Source organism: Talpa europaea (genome assembly GCF_964194135.1).
Source record: "Talpa europaea genome assembly, chromosome: 11".
In the NCBI taxonomy this organism is placed as follows: Eukaryota; Metazoa; Chordata; class Mammalia; order Eulipotyphla; family Talpidae; genus Talpa; species Talpa europaea.
Window position 1 is genome coordinate 68915204 of NC_140078.1, and position 20202 is coordinate 68935405.

A 20202-nucleotide genomic window follows, 5' to 3' on the forward strand; every position below is an offset into this window, starting at 1 on the left:
AGCTGTATGAGCATGGAAGGGAGCTAATGGAGTGCCCGGCCAACCCACCTGCAGTCCTTCCAGCTTCTCCTGGAAGTTGTTCTGATCCATGATCTGGATTTTGCGGAACTTCTCCTCATCTTCTATGTGCTGCTGCTGCACTATCTCTATCTGCCCAAGGATCTTGGAAGGCCAGTTGCTGGCAGCCCATCTGGATAGGGCAGGGGTAAAGATTGGGAGAAACGTCATAGCTGAATCATGGGGTGGACAGGCTAGGCAGGGGCACCCAGGATGAAGGGGAGAATGGGGGAGTTCAGGCAGCAGCTGGAATATCCAGGCTTGGGCAACTGGGAAGCAGGAGTGAACCGGAAGTTACCATTGCCACCCTCAGGGTGTGGGCATGCCTCGCAGCGTAGTCCCTGCCCTGGGATATTGGTGAGGGAACTGTGGTCAGCATCACAGGAGATGCAGATCTAATGGGCCCAATGCAGTGATGGGTAAGGCAGGGGATGGTGTCTGAAATGAGATGGGTGATGCTGAGTTCCCCTCTTAAATTCCATGGTCTAAAGGGTCCTCCCCTGAGCTGAGGCAAAGTAAAGCATCCAACATGCATTTCCTTGGTGACCAACCAGGGCCAGAAGGCCGGCTTCCTTCATATTGGACTAACTCCCTTTGCCTGGCTAGAGTGGGAGGCTCTATAGGACTCAAGGATTCTGCCCGCAGCTGGCCTAGGGATGCTGACCCTGGCAAGGCCCTCAGTGAGCACCAGGAGGCTTTGGGGCTCTTGGGCAGGACTCCCAAGGGCCAATGTCAAACTCTGCTAGGTGTGTGTCCTGAAGGCCCCTCCAGTCTGTGAGGCAGGGTGGGCAAGGAGTCCTGGAGGCCTTGCTAAGTCAATCCCAACCAGAAGCCATATACCACAAGACTCAAGCTGGGTCGGAACAAATGCCCCTCCCCAGGGACTGCCCACCAGGCTGGGCTCTGCCTTCTCTCAGCATTCCCCAGGACCCCAAAGGGCCTCAACCACAAACAAGGGGATCCTAGGGCTGGAGTGAAGGTGTGTCACGTCGATGCTGGGGTAGAGAATGGAGATGGGGCTGGGGCACTGCAGGGCCCCCGGGCCAAGAGGTCCAACTGATTTCTTTTTGCCCCACTGGCCACCTGGCCCTGGTTCCAGCTCTGTAGAACCACGGCCTCTGGCATCTTTGAGGGCATTGCTGCTGTGACCTTCCAGCCTACAGCAGTCAGAATATTAGCGAGCAACTGCACCCCTCCCCTACATCCTGCTGTCCACATCTGCCCAGTGTAGGGACCAAGCTCCCACTCACTTGTCATTGAAGTCATCTACACTGAGGTTGTAAAGGAACTCATCCATGATCTGGTAGTCGTCCATGACCTTCGCAATTCGCTCCTGCATGGACAGGTGGTGATGAGAACTGCATGTGCGTTGGGGGATGGCAGGGACTGTTAATGGTGGGGCAAGGAGGAGTACATGTAACTGGGACCTGGTTTCCAAAGCGGTTGGGAGCTAGGGAGAGGATGCTGTCTTCCAGAGAGAGGAGGCCAGGATGGGGAAGGAGGTGTGGGGTGTAAGACCCTCACTGGGCTCAGGGCTTCAAGGGCCAGGGCTATGGCCACCATGTCTCCAACCTCTGGCCCCCAACCCATACTTTCCACCTTCCTGACCTCCCAGATCGCATGACCCTGAATCTCCATCATGAACCTGCCTCACAGCACCCTCCACACCCTATCTTTCCTCTGTGCATCTGCCTCATCTCCATGGGCCCAGTCCCTGCCCATTCCCCACCCTTAGTCTCTTGTGCCTCCTAGCCCCCCAGTCCTTTGTATGCCCACCTGACCTCAGCCCCAGCAGGCTCCTGGACAGTGACCCCTGTGTGCCCAGCTCACCTCCAGCCCCTCCAGCTTCTCAGGTATGCTCTTCATCCATTCACGAAGCTCAGCCAGCTCCTCGATGCTATTGGGCTTCTCGTAGATCTTGCGGCTGATGCTTCGGAACTCCTCACAGATCTGGCAGTGCAAAGAAGGCTCTGAGGAGGCAATGTGCCCCTCTCTTGCCTCCCCTAGGACCTGCTCCTCCTCCTGGGTCCCCAGTGTTCCCCACAGGTAACTGCACTACCCCACCACATCCTGCAGTACGTTTGGGAAGAGGTGCTCTCAGCCAGCTCCTGAGGCCTTGAGGCAGGGTGAGAGAGCCAGCAGCTCACTTCACTCTCTACCTCCTGCAGCTACTTGCACGCACAGGACTTCTGAGCCAGCACTTGCCCAGCCCCAGCTCTCGATGGATCTTTGCAGGGTGACCTTTGTGAGTTTCCAGGGTATCTATAAGTTTAGGGATGGAGGCAGCAGCATCTGCTTCCTGGGACCTTCCTTTATAGGACAGTACCCTGCAGATAGGCAGGGTCAAAGTAGGGTGACTTCCAGATCCTTCCATTGGCCTGGATGTCTGCAGTCACCTGGGGACAGCTTGCTTTTGGGAGTTCACCATGGTGTATTGCTGTGGGCAGTGGGACCTGGTGGGGGCAAGGTGGTGCTTACATTGTCCACCTCCTGGTGTAGGTTTTTGGCCAGGATGTCCAGCATGGAAGTGGCCAGGGCCTTGCGCTTCTTGGACAGGCTCTGCTTGACATTGTCAACATTGATGTAGAAGGGCCCAATGACAATGCTGCTGGGCAGTGAACTGTCCAGGATCTCCTTCTCCTGCAAGTGGGTAAGCACCACCTCCCGCACCACTTCGGCCGATGGGCACTGTGTCTGGTAATCCCTGCAGACAGCAGGCAGTGAGTAATGAGAGGGTAGGGGTCTCCCCAACACACAAACACATCAGATGTGCATGCACGCACTTGAGGAAGGTGGCAATGTCATTGTTGTTCAGCTCCAGGTACTTTCTGTACTTCTTGGCATAGGCCTGCAGGGGGATCATGGCCTTGCGCACAGCATTAGCGATGACAGCCCGCAGCTCCTCCACAAGAGGCTCGTGAAGCCCCACAGACTCCAGCAGGGGGTTGCCGCTGATAAAGATGTCCTCCATCACCAGCTGTGGAGCCAAGGGGAAGGAAGGGTGCATGATTGCTATGATTGTTGGTAGGATGAGCTGCCATTTTTGGTAAGTTCATTGATGATTATTCATTTGGGGGTTGGAGGTGTGATCCAACAACTGAGGGGGTGGCAGTGAGGCCAAGCGCAGACAGGGTGGGGTGGGGGAGAGGTTTGCTGTGGTCTCTTAGAGGGGACTGTGGACTGAGACAGGGTTGGAAGCGCCATGAGGCTCAATGTGGGGCAGGGTCTTCTACTACCTTGCCCAACCCAGCCCAAAGCTAAGGAAAGATACGGACTGACAGCTCTGACTGACCCCAAGGGAGACAAGAGGAGACTGGAGTGGGTTCTAAGGCCAGGAAGAGTGTGTGGTCCTGAGTGTAGAGGTCAGTATGTCATATCTTGAGGTGAAGAGAGAGGTCGGGAGCTCGGTGGGTCAAGGGTGGAATGTGGGTCAATCATAGCAGTGGCAGTAGTGGGTGAGTGACCATTTCCAATCACAGGCCTGGTGCTGGCAGCTATGTGATCTGTGGCTAAATTCCAAATCTAAGTCTACAACATGAGGCTATTCGCGTTCCCACATCAGAATGTAGTGAGGATCAGATGAGCTAATCAAGAACTGAAGGGCTAAGCACACAGCCAGCCAGGTGGGAGGCCTGGGATAAACCTGAACTGCCCCAAAACTCCAGGTAATACCCTAAGGCTCCAGGAGCCAGAGCAGAGGGCACCTACGTCTCTAGCTGCAGGGACATTGTACCTTCTCCAGCTGGGGCACCGCCTGAGTGGCCAGGATGCCCTTGTCAAAGAGGTTGAGCAGTGACGTCTCAAACTGCTCTGGCAGGGTGCTGTAGTGCACTCCTGTGCTGTCCAGCACCAAGTCCACAATGAAGAGGGGATTCTTCCGGGGCCTATGGGGGCAATGGTCAGGTTAACCATGGGCAGGGACTGAGAAGATCTATGCACAGCAAACCCAACCCTCTGCCCCCGTCATCATAAGGGCACCAGGAAGAGGGAGGAACTCCATGTGATGGGCAACGCCTGTTTCTAATTATTCACTTAGTCAGTATCTGTCCTCTGTGAGAGAGGGGCTATGCCTCTCTTATTCCTCTAGCACTCTGCCTGGTTCATGGTAGTGCTCAGAGACCCTATTCTCTGCTGAGTAACTCAATGAGAGAACAAAGGTGACCAGAGCAACACAAGCCAGAGATGGTAGAAGATCTCCCCCGCCCAGGGGGAAGCTGGGCCCTCCCCACTCTCCAGGGCCTGGCAGTGCTGGCTACCCCAACCCTGGCCTCCCTGGTTTCCTCACTCATGACCATGCTGGCTATTGAGACCTGCAAAGGAATAGTCCTGCTGTCTACAGCCCCCCAACCCCGCCTCACAGCTGCCCCACCTGTAGGGACTGTTACTAAAGTCTTCACCCCAGACCATGTCATCTGGGCAGTCGAGCACACTGTAACAGGCATCATTGATGAAGTTGGAGAAGCTGGTTAGCGAGTCCTGCACCAGGAAGCGCAGTGTGTCCTGCAGCATGTACTTGATCAGCTCCATCAGCTTGCGCAGCTTCGACATGAGGTACACCTCCCAGTTGGTCTCGTAGAGGTTATACCAGCCCTTGCTCATGTCACGCAGGCTGCTGCGCATGGCCACCTTGAGCGTGCTGACCCAGGTGTCCTTGAGGAACATCTGCACCTAAGGGGGCCACAGGTGGCATCACAGGAGGCACCAGGGTGCTGGGGCAGCCTCAGGACTGAGATGACCATGGAGGGATCCTCCCCTGACCCCAAAATACTGCCAAGCCCCACCAACCAACACCTTCATGAGGCCAGGGCCCCAGGCTGCTATGGGGAAGGGGGGTGGGGTGGGCAGCAGAATAGGACTTTCCCTTCAGCCAAGGGAGACACAGAGAATAGGCAGAGCAAGAGACAGAAATCCAGAATGGAAATGAGAGGTGAGGTGGGAGGTAACGGGAGCTTACTCTCAGGTCTGCTGGAAGTTCTCCCATGAGGCTGTGCCTCTCCACCCTCACACCTTAACCTTCAGATAGATATGAGGGTTCATGGGACTCCTGCCCGCCTTAGACAAGCAGTCTATATCCCAGGGTTGAGATGGCTAATGACTGGAAAGGGGGCTCACCCTGGCTCTCCTTTTGTCTCCAAGCTGAGCCATCCCTTAGAACCCACCCCAGCCTCCTACAGGGCCTAGAAGGAGGCGAGGCTGGTTTGGAAGGCAGTGGCTGCAGCCTCACTGGTCAAGCAAGCCCTCCCCTTCCCCAGAGGCTCCTGGTCTGTGTCAAGGATGGTGGCCTCCCTTGCCTGCATGCCCCTCTGTGTCTTTGAGGCTCACACACCTGGGAGAAGGTTTGTGACTGGATCTGCTCAAACTCTTCCAGGCGGCTGTACTTGGACAGGCTTGAGTGGAATAGGGACATGGAGGTCACCTTGTTGCACTCGGCCCGCACCTTGCTGAGGGCCATGATGACCTCTGGTCGCGTGAGCAGGGACACAAAGGTGAAGTCCTCCTTCTGCTCCAGGAAGGGGTACTTGGGGACTTCCACCAGCCCTGAGGGGATGGGACCAAAAGCCAGGTCAGGGACACTCCATGGGAGTGTCCAGAATGATGGATCCAGAATGATGTCGCAGAAAGGACACACTCCTGCCTCCAACAAAAGAGACACCCATGTCCCAAGACCCTTCCTTTCCCATGGACTGCCTGAGTGGCCCCAAAGCCCCACGGTGCGGTGCCATCTCTGGGCTGGGTAAACAAATCCCTCCAGGGCCCCTGGGTCACAGACCCCTTGAGAGGGTGAACTTCAGAGCCTCTCCCCATTCACCCCCACCCACTCTGCACACATGTGGGGCCTGCCCTGGAACATTAAGAAAAGAAGACAAAAAAACAACAAAGGCCCAGGGCCCTTGAGGTACCCAACATCCACACCACACCCTGACTTCCTGGGAATGTGACAGAAGTGGAAATTGGGTCCAGGAACCAATATTGGCGGAGCTGAGGAGCCCAAAGCAGGGAGGCTTGGGGGGCCCAGTGTCCCACTCTGAGACTTGGTCCGCACATGTCAAACAGGCAATAACACCAGCCTCCTCTTGCTACTGGAGGAAGAAAAGGCTGTCTCTCCCTGGGCCAGATAATCAGAGCCCTTTTCACCCACTGCTGAACACAGCTTTCCTAGAACATCTTTACCCTGCTACTCAGACTCATATTTTTAAAGAGCTCTCTTCTACCCTCCCACCCACTCCCCGAGCTCTCCAGGCAATTAGTTGAAAGGGGACGAAAGCTGGGGCCAGGACAGGTGTAGGTAAGTGTGGGGTCAGATACCTACAGTGGCAGAGACGTTCTAGAGGCAGGAGGTGAACGGGGCTGTAGGCCTATTTGTCCAACCCCCTCACCTTGTTTGGGCACCTTCTCCTCCTCCTCCTTAGGCAGGGTCACATAGAAGAATGTGTCAGGCTTAGAGGTGACAATTTGGTCAAAGTTGATCTTGTTCATGCTGCGCTCGTAGTCCAGGTTCACTTCTCTGGAGAGACTGCTGAGGTGCTCCAGAACCCTGCCCACGGGAAGGGAAAAGGGGATTTAGGGGGCTCCACAATCCTTGTCAACCCTGAACTGTGAGCCAGCTGGAGCCCAGGCTCTGCTCTCACATGGACCTGGGGACATGAGCTTGGGGCTCCCCCTCTGAATTCCTGAGCACACCTCCCACAGTTGTCCACTCACTAACCTCCATCACGCCTCTCTCATGCCACCCCCGCCCCCGCTGTATCAGTCCCTGAGTCTCCCCATTTTGCTTCCTACGTCTCAGTGTCATCCTAGTGTAGGCCACCCTCCCTGCCTGGGGGCCTCAGTTCCACTCCTGCCCAGTCTGATCCGCTCAGATCTGGTCATGTTCTTTTCTTGTTTAAATTCCATTCTAGGGTCCCCTAGGTCCTAGAGTAAAGGCAAACCTTTTCTTGAGACCCAAGAGTCTCCTCTAGCTGCTTCTACCCTACAGCCCCCACCTCCTATCAGGCCACTTCCCTGTTCCCACCCGGTTCCAGCCATGGGCAGCCACTGATTTCTCAAAGGCACTGAGCTCTCACCCCAAAGCCTTGGCATATACTGTCCTTTGCGGTGGCCACACTGATCCATCCAGTCCCTACTTTTGTGTGAGCAGCCCAGGTTCCTCACTTCTAAACTGGACTCTGAGATACAGAACCACCGGGTCTGGAGGGAGCTTGCACACCATCCCCACCCTCCTCAAACACACAGACCCTGAAGGCATTTTGTTCATTTATCCATTCACTCACTCACTGAGCACACCTTCTGTGCTAGGCCCCTGGCTGGGCTCCTCCTTGCCTTGTGGATCATACTCTTCCTACTTTATCTTTTCTGTCCTTTTTACCTCCGTTTACTTCCAATACTCCTGAAAAGGCTACAAAAGTTCTGGGCATTGTACCCCGCGGAAATCTCAAATGCCTGCAGTCTTCTCTCACATCAGGGCAGGGGGGCATTGTAGAGAATTTCACTGACAGGGGACTGGCCTCATCTTCAACAGGTTCTCAACCAGGCCTAGAAATCCACTCTCATCCCTCTGCTCTGCCCCTCCCAAAGTCTCCCTCATCTCAGTAAGTACCCAGAACCTGGAGTGAGCCTCACTGCCCTCTTTTGGATGTGCACTTGGCTTGTTCAAAGTATAAGCAGGTCTCACTGGCTCCATCTCCAAAGAAACCCCAACTAAATGTACTTCTTTCCTGCTCCTCAGCCATGAGTCTCGCCCCAGCCACCAGCATTGTCTCCAGCCTGGGTGACAGCATGAGTGTCCTCACTGGCCTCCCTGCCTCCACTCTGGCCCCCTTGTGGTCCATTCTCCATTTGGCATGGAGGGAAAGAAGAAATATCTTTAACATGTCAAAGGGGAACTGTGTCCACTGCTCAGAGTCCTCTGCTGGCTTACCACAAGCAGGAGTCCTGTGATGTACTTTATCACAACCCACGTGACATGGCCTAGCCTCTCTCTCCATCTCCCCAGCCACTGCAGCCCTCTCTTGAGTTACATTAGCACCCTTCTTGTCCGCAACACTCCCAAGCTTGTCCCTACCTCTCAACTTGGGCACATTTGTTCCCTCAACCAAAGTCCTCTTCATCTCTTACTTTTTTCGGCCTCAGCTCAAAGTTATCACCCCGATAAGACCTTCCCTGACCATCTCATGTATAAAGTTCCTTCAAGACAACTCTGTTTCCTTTTCGTGGTCTGTGGTCACAGTAGCCCAGTCACAGAACTTTCTCACTGTCTATCTTCCTGGCAAGACTAAGGCCCCTGAGGGAATGAGGGAGTCCTTTGTTGGGTGTGTCTCCCATGCCTAGTACAAGGCGGATACTTACCACACATGCCTGCTTAATGTCCATTTCTTCCTAATTGCACCTCACTTTTGCCCCAGAATTCACTCCTTTATCACTTGACTTTGGGGAAGGCCAGAGAGCTTCTGCTCCAGGGACACCCCAACTAGTTGTCTAAGCCCATGATAGTGGAAGTAGCTGGTTCAGGAGTGGGGAACTGACCCAGGTATGATCAATGGCTGATGCAGATATAAAAACAAGCCCTCTTGTTACATCACGCTCAGGACAAATTCTGTGGTATCATTTATGAGCCAGAGTTCCCCATGGTATCAATGACTGGACTTTTCCTCCAGACAACACCTACATAGCTGCTTCTTGTATAATTTCCTGCTTCCTTCCGTCCTTTTTTTAAAAAAAGATTTATTTATTTATTCATACAAGAACTGGGGTATAGGCCAGAGGTATGGTGGGTGAGAGAATTCACCAGAGAGAGTGGCAGCAGAACAGGCAGAATGAGTGAAATATACTGCTGAGGGGAGCAGCGGGTGAGACAGGAGAGGTCTGCTGCGCCATGTGGGTTGCTCCCTGGCCAGCAAGGGATCGAACTCATGCTGCAGTGGCTGTGGATAGCTTCATAGGTTGTGTTTTAACCCCTTCTGCCACTAGGGAGGCCCATTCCTTCCGTCCTTTATAGGGTTCTCCTGAGAGGAATTCATCAGTAAATCAAGACTACTTCTCGGGAGCACAATCTCTGGCCAGACTCGAATCCTAGACCTCAAGCTTTTGAAAGTACTATTGCTATTTTGCCCAGACAGAGCTCTGATGTCAAGCCTGGGACATCCTACATTATATTTCTTATTACAGGTAAAGTAGTACAGTTCCCCGCTGTCTAAACCAAGGGTTTATGAGCCCAGTATGAGCCCAGTATCTTTGCTACGGTACAAGTTACTGCCAAAAATATTCTGCATGATACAAAACTTGAGAAATGCAACTCTGGACAAGCAGAGTAATGACATCAATTTGACTCCCCCAGGCCACTGCTCCCCTGAGCAGTGTATTTTAGTCAATCTGCCTGTTCTGCTCCCCACTCTGTCTCTGGTGAATCCTCTCACCCCTCCCCGCCCCCCGCACCTCTGGCCTACACCCAGTTCTTGTATGCACAAATAAATAAATCTTTAAAAAAAAAAAGCAAGAACTACAAATAACACTACCTAGCCCCACAACTTCAGCATAACTAGAATGAAGAGAATGCCAAACCTCACATTATCTTTAAGTAGAAAATAAACATCAATTCCAAGTGAGCTGTCACTCATACTCCTGCTTAAGCCTTCATGGAGAACAAGGGCAGTCTGAGAAAAACTGCACAGAAGAGGGAATAGAGGTAGCCCTAAGATTGATCCAAAGTCCTGCCAGAAAATCTAGGGCCTCCCTGGTGGCGCAAGGGGTTAATGTGCAACCTATGAAGCTATCCGCAGCCTCTGCAGCACGAATTCGATACCCAGGCAGGGAGCAAACCACATGGCACAGCAGATTTCTCCTGACTTTCCTGCTGCTCCCTCAGTAGTGTATTTCAGTAGATCCACCTGTTCTGCTCCCCGCTCTGTCTCTGAATCCTCTCACCCCCTACACCTCTGGCCTGTACTCCAGTTCTTATGGGAAGGAAGGAAGGAGGGAAGGAGGGAGGGAGGGAGGGAGGGAGGAGGAAGGAAGGAAGGAAGGAAGGAAGGAAGGAAGGAAGGAAGGAAGGAAGGAAGGAAGGAAGGAAGGAAGGAAGGAAGGAAGGAAGGAAGGAAGGAAGGAAGGAAGGAAGGCCACTTCAATTGCAAAAACACTGAACAGATTTGGGCTCATGCACTCAAGGTAGCTATCATTGAAAATCATGTCTTATGAGGGTAGAAGGTATAAGGAAAGGAGTCCTTTAGAGACTGGAGGGTGAGAGGAAAAGACGCAAAAGTAAAAAGCAGGGTCCTGCAAGATAAGAGAGAACAAAAACCTGGAGAACACACAACCCCTGGCCTCAATACACACACACACCCCCGTCAAAACAAAAACCTCAACGACAGTTTGCCACACTAACGGAAGAGGGCGCCCTTGAACCAGGAATGTTGTAATAATCCCAAATCCAAAAGATGACTAGGTAAACGTAAACAACGTTAGTATAAAGCTACTATGAGAAAGAGAACATGTTAACTGATGAAAATTTTCATCTACCCTCACACCGCCCCTCCCAAGAAGAACCAAACACAAAGAAAACTAATATAGTTCAAACTGAACTAAATAGTCTCATGCAAAAGAACACCTTGAATAAGAAATTCAAAACTAAAACATAGAAGCAGGAAAACAACAAGAAGAAAAGGTACTTAATTGAATTCTGGGTGGAAATGGAAGAAACAAAATTATCTCAGTAAGAAAGACTGTTACAAGGTGCCCATGGAAGAACAGAGTCAAATTTTAAAAAATGAATATAACCAAGAGCATGAAAATGAGAAAAAGAACTAATAAGGGTCATCAAATGGTTGAATCAGAAATAAGCAAAGAAAAAGCAAGACAGACATATGAAATCTCTGATGAAGAGAAGCAAAAACAATGGAACATAACTAATATTTAAATCTGTAACAGAGATTTCCAGAAATAAAAGACATCTGACTCATGTTTTGCAAAGGTCCATTGTGTACTTGGAAAAATCGATCCACAATGATCAACTTTGAGACATAAATTAGTGAAATTATTCAATTTCAAAGACTGAAAAAAATCCCCAAGGCCTCCAAAACAACTTACAAGGGAAAGAAAGTTAGATTGCCAGCAGACTTCTCAAAAGCAACATACAAAACAAGGCAACAAGGTATTTTCAAAACTCTCAAGGAATAAAAGTGTGAATCCCTTTACAGAAATCTAACAGGAAAGAAGCTTTATCCAGTAATCGGATGACAGGGTTCAGGACACACTACCTCAAATACGGTGTCTTGGCATTTCAATTTTGAGAAAGACTCTCTGACCTTCCCATGAAACAGATCATAAGACACTCTTGTGCCCTCCCTATACCTGGAGGAAAGGGACGTTCTTAGCTCCAAAATGGAGGGAACCCAGAGGAATCTAAATAGAAGCCTTAATAATCCCCCATGTTTACTCCTTTTACTTCCTTTAGCTCATATCCTTTGTTCTATCACATTTTACCATAACTCTTCACTCTCCAAACCTAGCATAAAAGTGACCAGGTTTACCCACTTTTTTAAGTCTTCACTTGCTTCTGAAGTCTCTGTCACATAAAAGTTAATTTGTAGGGCCTCCCCGGTGGCGCGGTGGTTGGGCTCTGGGTTGCGAGGCTGCCCGCGGCCTCTGCGGCGCCGGTTCGATCCCCGGCTCCTCCCCAGCCACCGGAGGAGGGTCCCACATGGCGTGCAGACCTCTCCTGCCGCCCGCTGCTCCCCTCAGCAGTGTGCTTCGGTCCTTCTGCCTGCTCTGCTCCCTACTCTGGCTCTGGTGAATTCTTTCACCCTCCCGCGCTTCTGACTGTGCCCAGTGCTTGTATAAACAAAACAAACAAACAAACAAATAAATAAATAAGGACATGCCTCTGTTAAAAGAAAAGGAAAAGAAAAAAGAATAAAAGTTAATTTGTATGCTATTCTCTTGTTAATCTATGTTTTGTTACAGATCCCTAGCCAAGAACCTACAAGGATAAAAGGAAGACAGATTTTAAATTCCTTCAATACAAGATGATAGGGGAAATTGATATTTTTCATACATAGGCTTCTTCTGCTATCTGAAAGTAAAGCATTCCTATGAAACCTCTCTTTAAGTAGAAAGGTATAAAGTAGTCAGTAATTTATATGGAAATTTTTTTGAGAATTCTCAGGCCCAAAAAATAACCTACCAACCATACCAAATAACACAAAGCCTAAAATCACGGTAACATACAGTAAAAGCAGAAATGATGTGCTACATACAGTACAGGAAAGAGCTTGGTTGTGCCATTCTGGCTACTTTAGTTGTGCTTTCTATAATGGCTGCTGCAAAACAAACACTGAATGTTATTTGCACATTATGTCTTCTGTCTGAAAAGTCAAAATCCTTATCAATTTTGACTTTTTCTTTGAGATAATGAAAAATGATATAGCAGGCCTTCAAATAATGTCCTTTAGCTTAACGTTTTGTTTTATGTTCATGAGGGAAAAAAATCCTAGCCCAAGTTGAATGTGATAACATTATTTGAGGACCTGCTTTCACTATACATTATTTTTCTTAAAGTCACAATTTCTAAGAACCTAACAAAGATGTTAAGTGAGTCCTTGCTGTACTAATGTAGATCTTTTATAAAGTCAAAGTGGAAAAATTCAAACTTTCAAAAGTAGGGGATATACTTTTATTTATTTGTAGATTTAAGATAATAACAAAGATAGAGATGATAGCAAAAAAAAACCCCATCATATTAAAATATTAGCTAGAAAAAAAGCAATGAAAAACAGGAGGAAAATGGAATGAGGAGAGTAGAGTAAGATAAAGGAAATAGAAAGGAGCAAAAGGATACCATTTACAACTGACAAAGCAGATATTAAAAGGTCAAACAGGGGCCTCCCTGGTGGCGCAGCGATTGAGCGCTGGCTTGCGAAGCCGCCCGCAGCCTCTGTAGCGCCGGTTCGATCCCCAGCTGCTCCCTGGCCACTGGAGGAGGGTCCCACATGGCGCGGAGGAGGGTCCCACATGGCGCGTAGACCTCCCCTGCCGCCCGCTGCTCCCCTCAGCAGTGTACTTCAGTCCTTCTGCCTGCTCTGCTCCCCGCTCTGGCTCTGGTGAATTCTCTCACCCTCCCGCACTTCTGACTGTACCCAGTGCTTGTATAAACAAAGCAAACAAACAAACAAATAAATAAATACATAAATAAAAACATGCCTCTATAAAAAAAATAAAAAATAAAAGGTCAAACAGGAAAGCAAGGAATTAAGGGCACTTTATAAAAGCTCTAAATAAAAAGAAAAGGGCCTCCCCTGGTGGCGCAGCGGTTGAGCGCTGGGTTGCGAAGCTGCCCGTGGCCTCTGCAGCGCCAGTTTGATCCCCGGCTGCTCCCCGGCCACCGGAGGAGGGTCCCACATGGCGCGCAGACCTCTCCTGCCGCCCGCTGCTCCCCTCGGCAGTGTACTTCGGTCCTTCTGCCTGCTCTGCTCCCTGCTCTGGCTCTGGTGAATTCTCTCACCCTCCAGTGCTTCTGACTATACCCAGTGCATGTATAAACGAAACAAACAAACAAACAAATAAATAAATAAAAAGCATGCCTCTATTAAAATAAATAAATAATTAAATAAATAAATAAATAAAAAGAAAAAATTAAAATAAAGTTACACGGGCCTCCCTGGTGGCGCAGTGGTTGAGTGCTGGGTTGCGAAGTTGCCCGCAGCCTCTGCAGCGCCGGTTCGATCCCCGGCTGCTCCCCGGCCACCGGAGGAGGGTCCCATATGGCACGCAGACCTCTCCTGCCTCCCGCTGCTCCCCTCAGCAGTGTACTTTGGTCCTTCTGCCTGTTCTGTTCCCCGCTCTGGCTCTGGTGAATTCTCTCACCCTCCCGCGCCTCTGACTGTACCCAGTGCTTGTATAAACAAATAAATAAATCTTTAAAAAAATAAATAAAATAAAATAAAGTTACAAACCGTCCCAAATAAAAAAAAAATTGAGAAGAAAAAGAAGAAAGAAAATATATCATATGTAGAAACACAAGTATTATTGTACAATAATACTCAAAAATAATTATAACATGAAATAAGGACAGAATTAAGATCAAATAATCAGCCATATCAATAAATGTGAATGGGCCTGATTCACTTATTACAGGAAAAATATTTTTACTTTAACCCACAATGCAATAAGACAGAAATTATTAACAAAAATTTTTAGCCAGGCCTTCCCACATGGAAAATTCTTGAAACCTTATATCAAACAACTCTTTAGTGAAATAGGAACCACAAACTAAATTTTTGCATTAAAATAAGAAATACTGTGAATCAACCTGTGGAATATTTTTAAGGCAGTCACCAGAAAAAAGTTCAAAGACATACATTTATCAATAAGAATGTAAATGAGTAAATTAAATTCCTAAAGACACACACGCACTCACATATATGCACATACAAACTATAAACATAACAATTTAAGCCAAAAGAAGGGACAAGAAAGGATATAATAAAAGTGAAAGTAGAAATAAGGTAGACGTAGTCAAGTTAATAAATCTAAATCCTAGATATTTGTTAACAAACCAACAGTGATAAACAACTTAAAGCAAAAAAAAAAAAAAATTAAAAAGAAGCAAACTCTAGAAAATAAAAGTGACAAGGGGAAATTAAAAAAAATTGTATACAAAATTCCACACAAATATATGTTCAAATCTAGATAGCATAATTTCCTAGAGAAAAAAAGTGTGCCAAAGTTGACCCCATTAAAAAGAATTGGAAAAGAATAGGTAAAATTGGGCCTCCCCAGTGGCGCAGCGGTTGAGCGCTGGGTTGCGAAGCTGCCTGCAGCCTCTGCAGCGCTGGTTCAATCCCTGGCTGCTCCCCAGCCACCGGAGGAGGGTCCCACATGGCGCGCAGACCTCTCCTGCCGCCCGCTGCTCCCCTCAGCAGTGTACTTCGGTCCTTCTGCCTGCTCTGCTCCCTGCTCTGGCTCTGGTGAATTCTCTCACCCTCCCGTGCTTCTGACTGTACCCAGTGCTTGTATGTATAAATGAATAAATAAATCTTAAAAAAAAATTAAAAAAAAAGAATAGGTAAAATTATCTCTATTTACAGATACTGTATACTTAGAAAGCCCCAGAGAATCAATGATAAAATATTTTATTTATTTATATGTACAAGCACTGGGTACAGTCAGAAGCCCAGGAGGGTGAGAGAATTCACCAGAGCCAGAGCGGGGAGCAGAGCAGGCAGACTGACGAAGTACACTGCTGAGGGGAGCAGCAGGCGGCAGGAGAGGTATGCGCGCCATGTAGGACCCTCGCCCGATGGCCGGGGATCGAAACGGCGCTGCAGAAGCTGCGGGCAGCCTTGCAACCCAGCGCTCAACCACTGCGCCACCAGGGGAGGCCCTGTATCCCAGCTCTTGTATGCATAAATAAATAAATCTTAAATAAATCTTAATTATTTATACAAGCACTGTGTACAGTCAGAAGCGCAGGAGGGTGAGAGAATTCACCAGAGCCAGAGCGGGGAACAGAACAGGCAGATGGACCGAAATACACTGCTGAGGGGAGCAGTGGGTGTGGCAGGAGAGGTCTGCACGCCATGTGGGATCCTCGCCCGTGGCCAGGGATCAAACTGGCGCTACAGAGGCTGCAGGCAGCTTCGCAGTCCAGTGCTCAACCGCTGCGCCACCAGGGGAGGCCCTATAAAACTCTGAAGAGAATACATAGGGGGAAAGCTTCATGACACTGAATTTGGCAATGCCGAGCTCATGGCTTCTATATACCACTCCCCACCAAAAAGACACAAGGCTCTTTGGAGAAATAGCTGATTTAGGGCTGGGTCTGGGAAATTACAAGATAGTCTGAAACTTCTTGCTGTGCTAGAAAGTGCTAGAAAGACCCAAGAATCAGCATGAGAAGACTCCCCCTGGCCAAACTTGGGAAAATTTGAGCACCAAAATAAAAAAGATGGTAGTTACAGATTTTAACCCTTGAAATCAAACAAGAATCCATGACTCTGGTTGGGCCTCAAGAAATCCACAATGCAGTGGGCAAGACAACCCCCAGCAGATGGGCACAGAGGGAGCAACACTCTGCCAGGGAACACTAATCTCCCATCAGGTGGCTTAGAGGAAGTGATATGCAGGCATGGAGAAGGGTCTGGAAGGGACTCACGAGGGTCCTTTGCGCATCCTAGGTGTGCTCATGGCCCACTGCTTGATTTTGCTTAGGCTCTGCTCACTGATGACGCGCTGGCCCTCAGAGGGCATGCAGTCCAAATACAGGTTGTACAGCAGCAGGGCTTCCGTGTTCTTGCGCAAGGCATGAGCCTCAACCACACGCTGAGTGAATACACGTGGGTCCTCGGCACAGAACAGAAGCTGGATCCGTGGCACCCAGTACTGGCAGAGCAGGAGGGGCGGCCTTCCTGGGGGAGAGAGGGAGAATGGAACAGGAGTCGGGCTGTCTGGGCAGGAGCACTGGGTTCCAGTCTGGCTTTGCCACTGAGGCACTGTGCCCTGAGCAAGTGGTTTCCCTTCCCTGACCCACTGTCACATCTATAAAACTCTGCCCACCTCACAGGTTGTCATGGATTAATGTGACAGTGCTTTGTAAACTTGAAGAACTGTGCACAGACAAGGAATCATATAGGGGTGGCTGTTAAACATCAAATCCTCAAGGCCACACCCAGAGCAGACACCATTAATCCATAGGCCTTGGGCTTGTCAACATCACCCTGAAACGAGCATAACTGCTCAGAGCTGGCATATCAACTAATCACCATTTGCCCTTCCTGGGATCTCTGAGTGATGCATCCTCTGGTTCTCTCTGGTAAGGGGCTAGCAGCTGCAGGGCAGTTGAACGAGGGAGAGTTCAGACCAGAGTCAACTGCGCTCAGGTTGCGTTAGGCCTCTATCACAGACTTAGCCTGAACTGGGAGTCTGACAGGGAGGAATGGGGGAGCAGAGACCTTGTACCTTCAGCAGTGATCCCTCCATTCAGGATGGGCTTTCCCATCTCATCTCGCACCAAGCCATTCTCATCTGTCTTATGCACGAGGTAAAGCTTCTTCTCCTTATCATAGTCCAGGACACCGACATTACACCATGTATAATTCAGCTTCTGACTCTTGGGGTCCTCTGAAACAGGAGAAACAGGGGAACCCACCAGTGCTCCCTGCACAGGGTTTCGGGTGTACGCAGCAGATGCTGGTTCTCAGAGGTCACTAATATAACCTCTTTCCCACCAGGATGACTTCCTCTGGCCTAGCAGAGTGTGGGACCTCTGTGTCCCTGCTGAGTTGGCCTCTAAGGCGCCCCTACGAACAGGAGAAGCTAGGAGGACCGAGCCTCTCAGCCCCTGTGCTCTGCATGATCCAACTGGGACAGAGAGACACAGCCCAGGAGGGCTAAGACAGGATGCAGGAAAGCTCCAGACAGACCTGTCGAGGACCCTGTTGTGAAGTCATTATGGCTGAGCTGGACCTCTTCAAGGTGAATAAGAGTGAAGCCCTCCACTTAGGCTGCACAAGGCAGGGCAGTTGAACTCCTGGCCCTCACATCTTGCCCTGCCAAGACCTTGTCATGGGCCTCTGGGCCTGCTGGGTAAGGAAGGGCCTGACACCCACTCGCTGGACTGAAAGTGTGCACCTACTTCTCCAGCTCACCTCCTGCCACTACCCCCATTTCTCTCCAGTCACAACGATGTCTAGCTATTCCAGGGACTTTCAAGCCTCTGGGCCTTTGCATTGGTCAGGCCCTCTGCCCAGAACTGTCTTCACACAGGTCAACCCATTGCTGGTTTGTTCACTTCTCAAATGACTTCTCCTTGGAGAAGCATCTGCCTAAAAGAACTCCTTTGCCCCAGTGCTCTCTGGCCTATTACCCTATCACCTGAACCTAACATTGTGCTCTGGTTCTTCACACTAGTGTCAGCTCCCCAAGGAGTAGGGGGTTTGTCTTGTCGTGGTCACAGCTGTGTCCCTGTACCTGAAACAGAAACTGGGACATAGTAGATGCTGAATAAACTTTTACATAAGGAAGATGGTGGATTCTGCAGATCAGGCTGAGGAAGGAAAAAAGGACAGAATTCTTTTTTTTTTTTCTGTGGGACCCTCGCCGGCGGCCGGGGAACAAACTGGCGCTGCAGAGGCTGCAGGCAGCCTCGCAGCCCAGTGCTCAACCGCTGCGCCACCAGGGGAGGCCCAAAAGGACAGAATTCTGAAGAAACTCCACGAGTGTGGACGCTCGATGAATGAATAAATGAGCTTGCTGTCCAGCTCTGGGTTTCAGTTTTGCTTTCCCCTTCCTTGCCCAGTTTCCTTTCTGAAAATATTGACTTTGTCTTGGCTCAATTTAGAGGAAAATATTTCACAAGGAGCCCCCAGCAGAAAACCAGAGCTCCCTGCCATAAATGCTCCCTGCCAGCCCAGCCCTTCCTTGAGTGCCACTGCAAGGCCAGGGCCTGCCTGAAAGGGTGTAAGCAGCAGCACTTTGGAAAGGCTGGTATTTGGTGCATTTAAAGATAACGCACCCCCAAACCTTTGGGTTTTATCACCAGGAATTGGAGATCTGGGAGCAATTGAATTAAATTATTTTTGTAATTAAGTCCAAAATAAAGGGAACATTCTAAGCTTCTTGTCTTGTTTGGAGAAATTAATTCCCACATTAACAGGCTTTTAAATTGAAACATAAACTTACAACCTCCTCAGTGGACCCACTGTGGGCCCCCTGGCAGCTGAGCAGTCTTACAGCCAGCATCCTACCCACTCTCTGCTTGGGGATCGGTGGTGGGGGGTTGTCCACCATGGATCAGGGAGCATAGACACCCTCAGCCTTGTGCAGGGGAACAGCCAGTCACCTCCAACATCCAATGTACTGACTCAAGCTTCCCTAGGATACCTGCAGAGACCAACATGCAAGCCAGGGTGGCTGTAGAAGCTCAGGCCAGCCCTGTTGCTGAAAGCAGCAAACTAGAGAGAGCCTCACGGCCCCCAGAGCAGACCTAGGGTAAAGGGACACTGTGTAGACACAGACAAGGCCAAGAAGTGGCAAAAATGAGCAGCATCAGTGTAGGTCTGTGTATGTTGGTGACAGTGTATATGTGTGTATTTGTGCACTGAGTGCATGAGTGCACCTGTATGTGTGTTAGTGTGTTTGTGAATATGTGTGCTTACAAGAAAGCAAATGTGTATGTGTGTGTTGTCCATGCAGAGGTGAAAGGCGAGAAGCCACAGTCATAGCTGGAACATGGTGATTTATGAATGTGGGGATGGAAGGTCTTGAATCGTGCCTCCTTAGATTAGAACCTCTCCAATAAACATGCAGTCTTTATTACAAATATGTCAAAAAATCTCTTTTTAAGACTAGATGCCTTTCAGCTACCCCTTCCCCAGTCCTCCTACCAATGCATTCCTGGTCCCTGCATTTTCTGCCTCTGAGTGGCTGCCCCTTGACCTGGATCCCAGTTGGGAGGTCTCAAAAGATGGGGAAGCCTCATCTCCCATGGCTTCCAGGCCCAGGACAGCCCAGGATTCCATGGCAGAACTGCCGCTGGGACAGGAGGAGACAGACCAGGATCTTGCCCTTTACCCAGGCTGGCCCTGCTCACCATGCCCCAGAAAGTCATCGGTAGGCAGCAGGGCTTTTCCAGGAACAGGTTTCCTGTCCTGAGACCCTGGCTCCAAGCCCAAGTTGATCCACTCACTGGGGGTCCGGCAGTCAAACTCCTCATTGTCGAACACCTGAAAGAAAGCAGTAGCTGTCGGGCCTCCCCGGTGGCGCAGCGGTTGAGCGCTGGGTTGCGAAGCTGCCCGCAGCCTCTGCAGCACCGGTTCGATCCCTGGATGCTCCCCAGCCACCGGAGGAGGACCCCACATGGCGCACTGACCTCTCCTGCCACCCGCTGCTCCCCTCAGCAGTGTAGTTCAGTCCTTCTGCCTGCTCTGCTCCCCGCTCTGACTCTGGTGAATTCTCTCACCCTCCCGCACTTCTGACTGTACCCAGTGCTTATATGCATGTATGTATAAATCAATCAATCAACCAATAAATAAATCTTTAAAAAAGAAAGCAGTAGCTGTCAAGGAGATGACTCAGACCGAGTGGGCTGGGCATGCCAGAGGGCGGGGATGCCTAAGTAGGCAGGGATTAGGAGCCAGGGACCTGAGCTCCAGCTCT

The 20202-nt window shown here is 50.0% G+C and overlaps 1 protein-coding gene across 1 annotated transcript in view; it reads right to left on the reverse strand.

Annotated features, from left to right (window-relative positions):
* Positions 1–20202, reverse strand: part of DNAH1 (dynein axonemal heavy chain 1) — a gene marked incomplete at both ends in the record, with an annotated part of 67417 nt that overhangs the window by 43204 nt on the left and 4011 nt on the right. The window contains 12 exons of the mRNA XM_084246740.1: positions 49–190; positions 1308–1390; positions 1888–2007; positions 2536–2761; positions 2841–3034; positions 3791–3941; positions 4427–4725; positions 5384–5595; positions 6435–6592; positions 16202–16454; positions 17005–17166; positions 19637–19769. Coding sequence (XP_084102866.1) covers positions 49–190; positions 1308–1390; positions 1888–2007; positions 2536–2761; positions 2841–3034; positions 3791–3941; positions 4427–4725; positions 5384–5595; positions 6435–6592; positions 16202–16454; positions 17005–17166; positions 19637–19769 — 2133 coding nt within the window. The remainder of the gene's footprint in view (positions 1–48; positions 191–1307; positions 1391–1887; positions 2008–2535; positions 2762–2840; positions 3035–3790; positions 3942–4426; positions 4726–5383; positions 5596–6434; positions 6593–16201; positions 16455–17004; positions 17167–19636; positions 19770–20202) is intronic.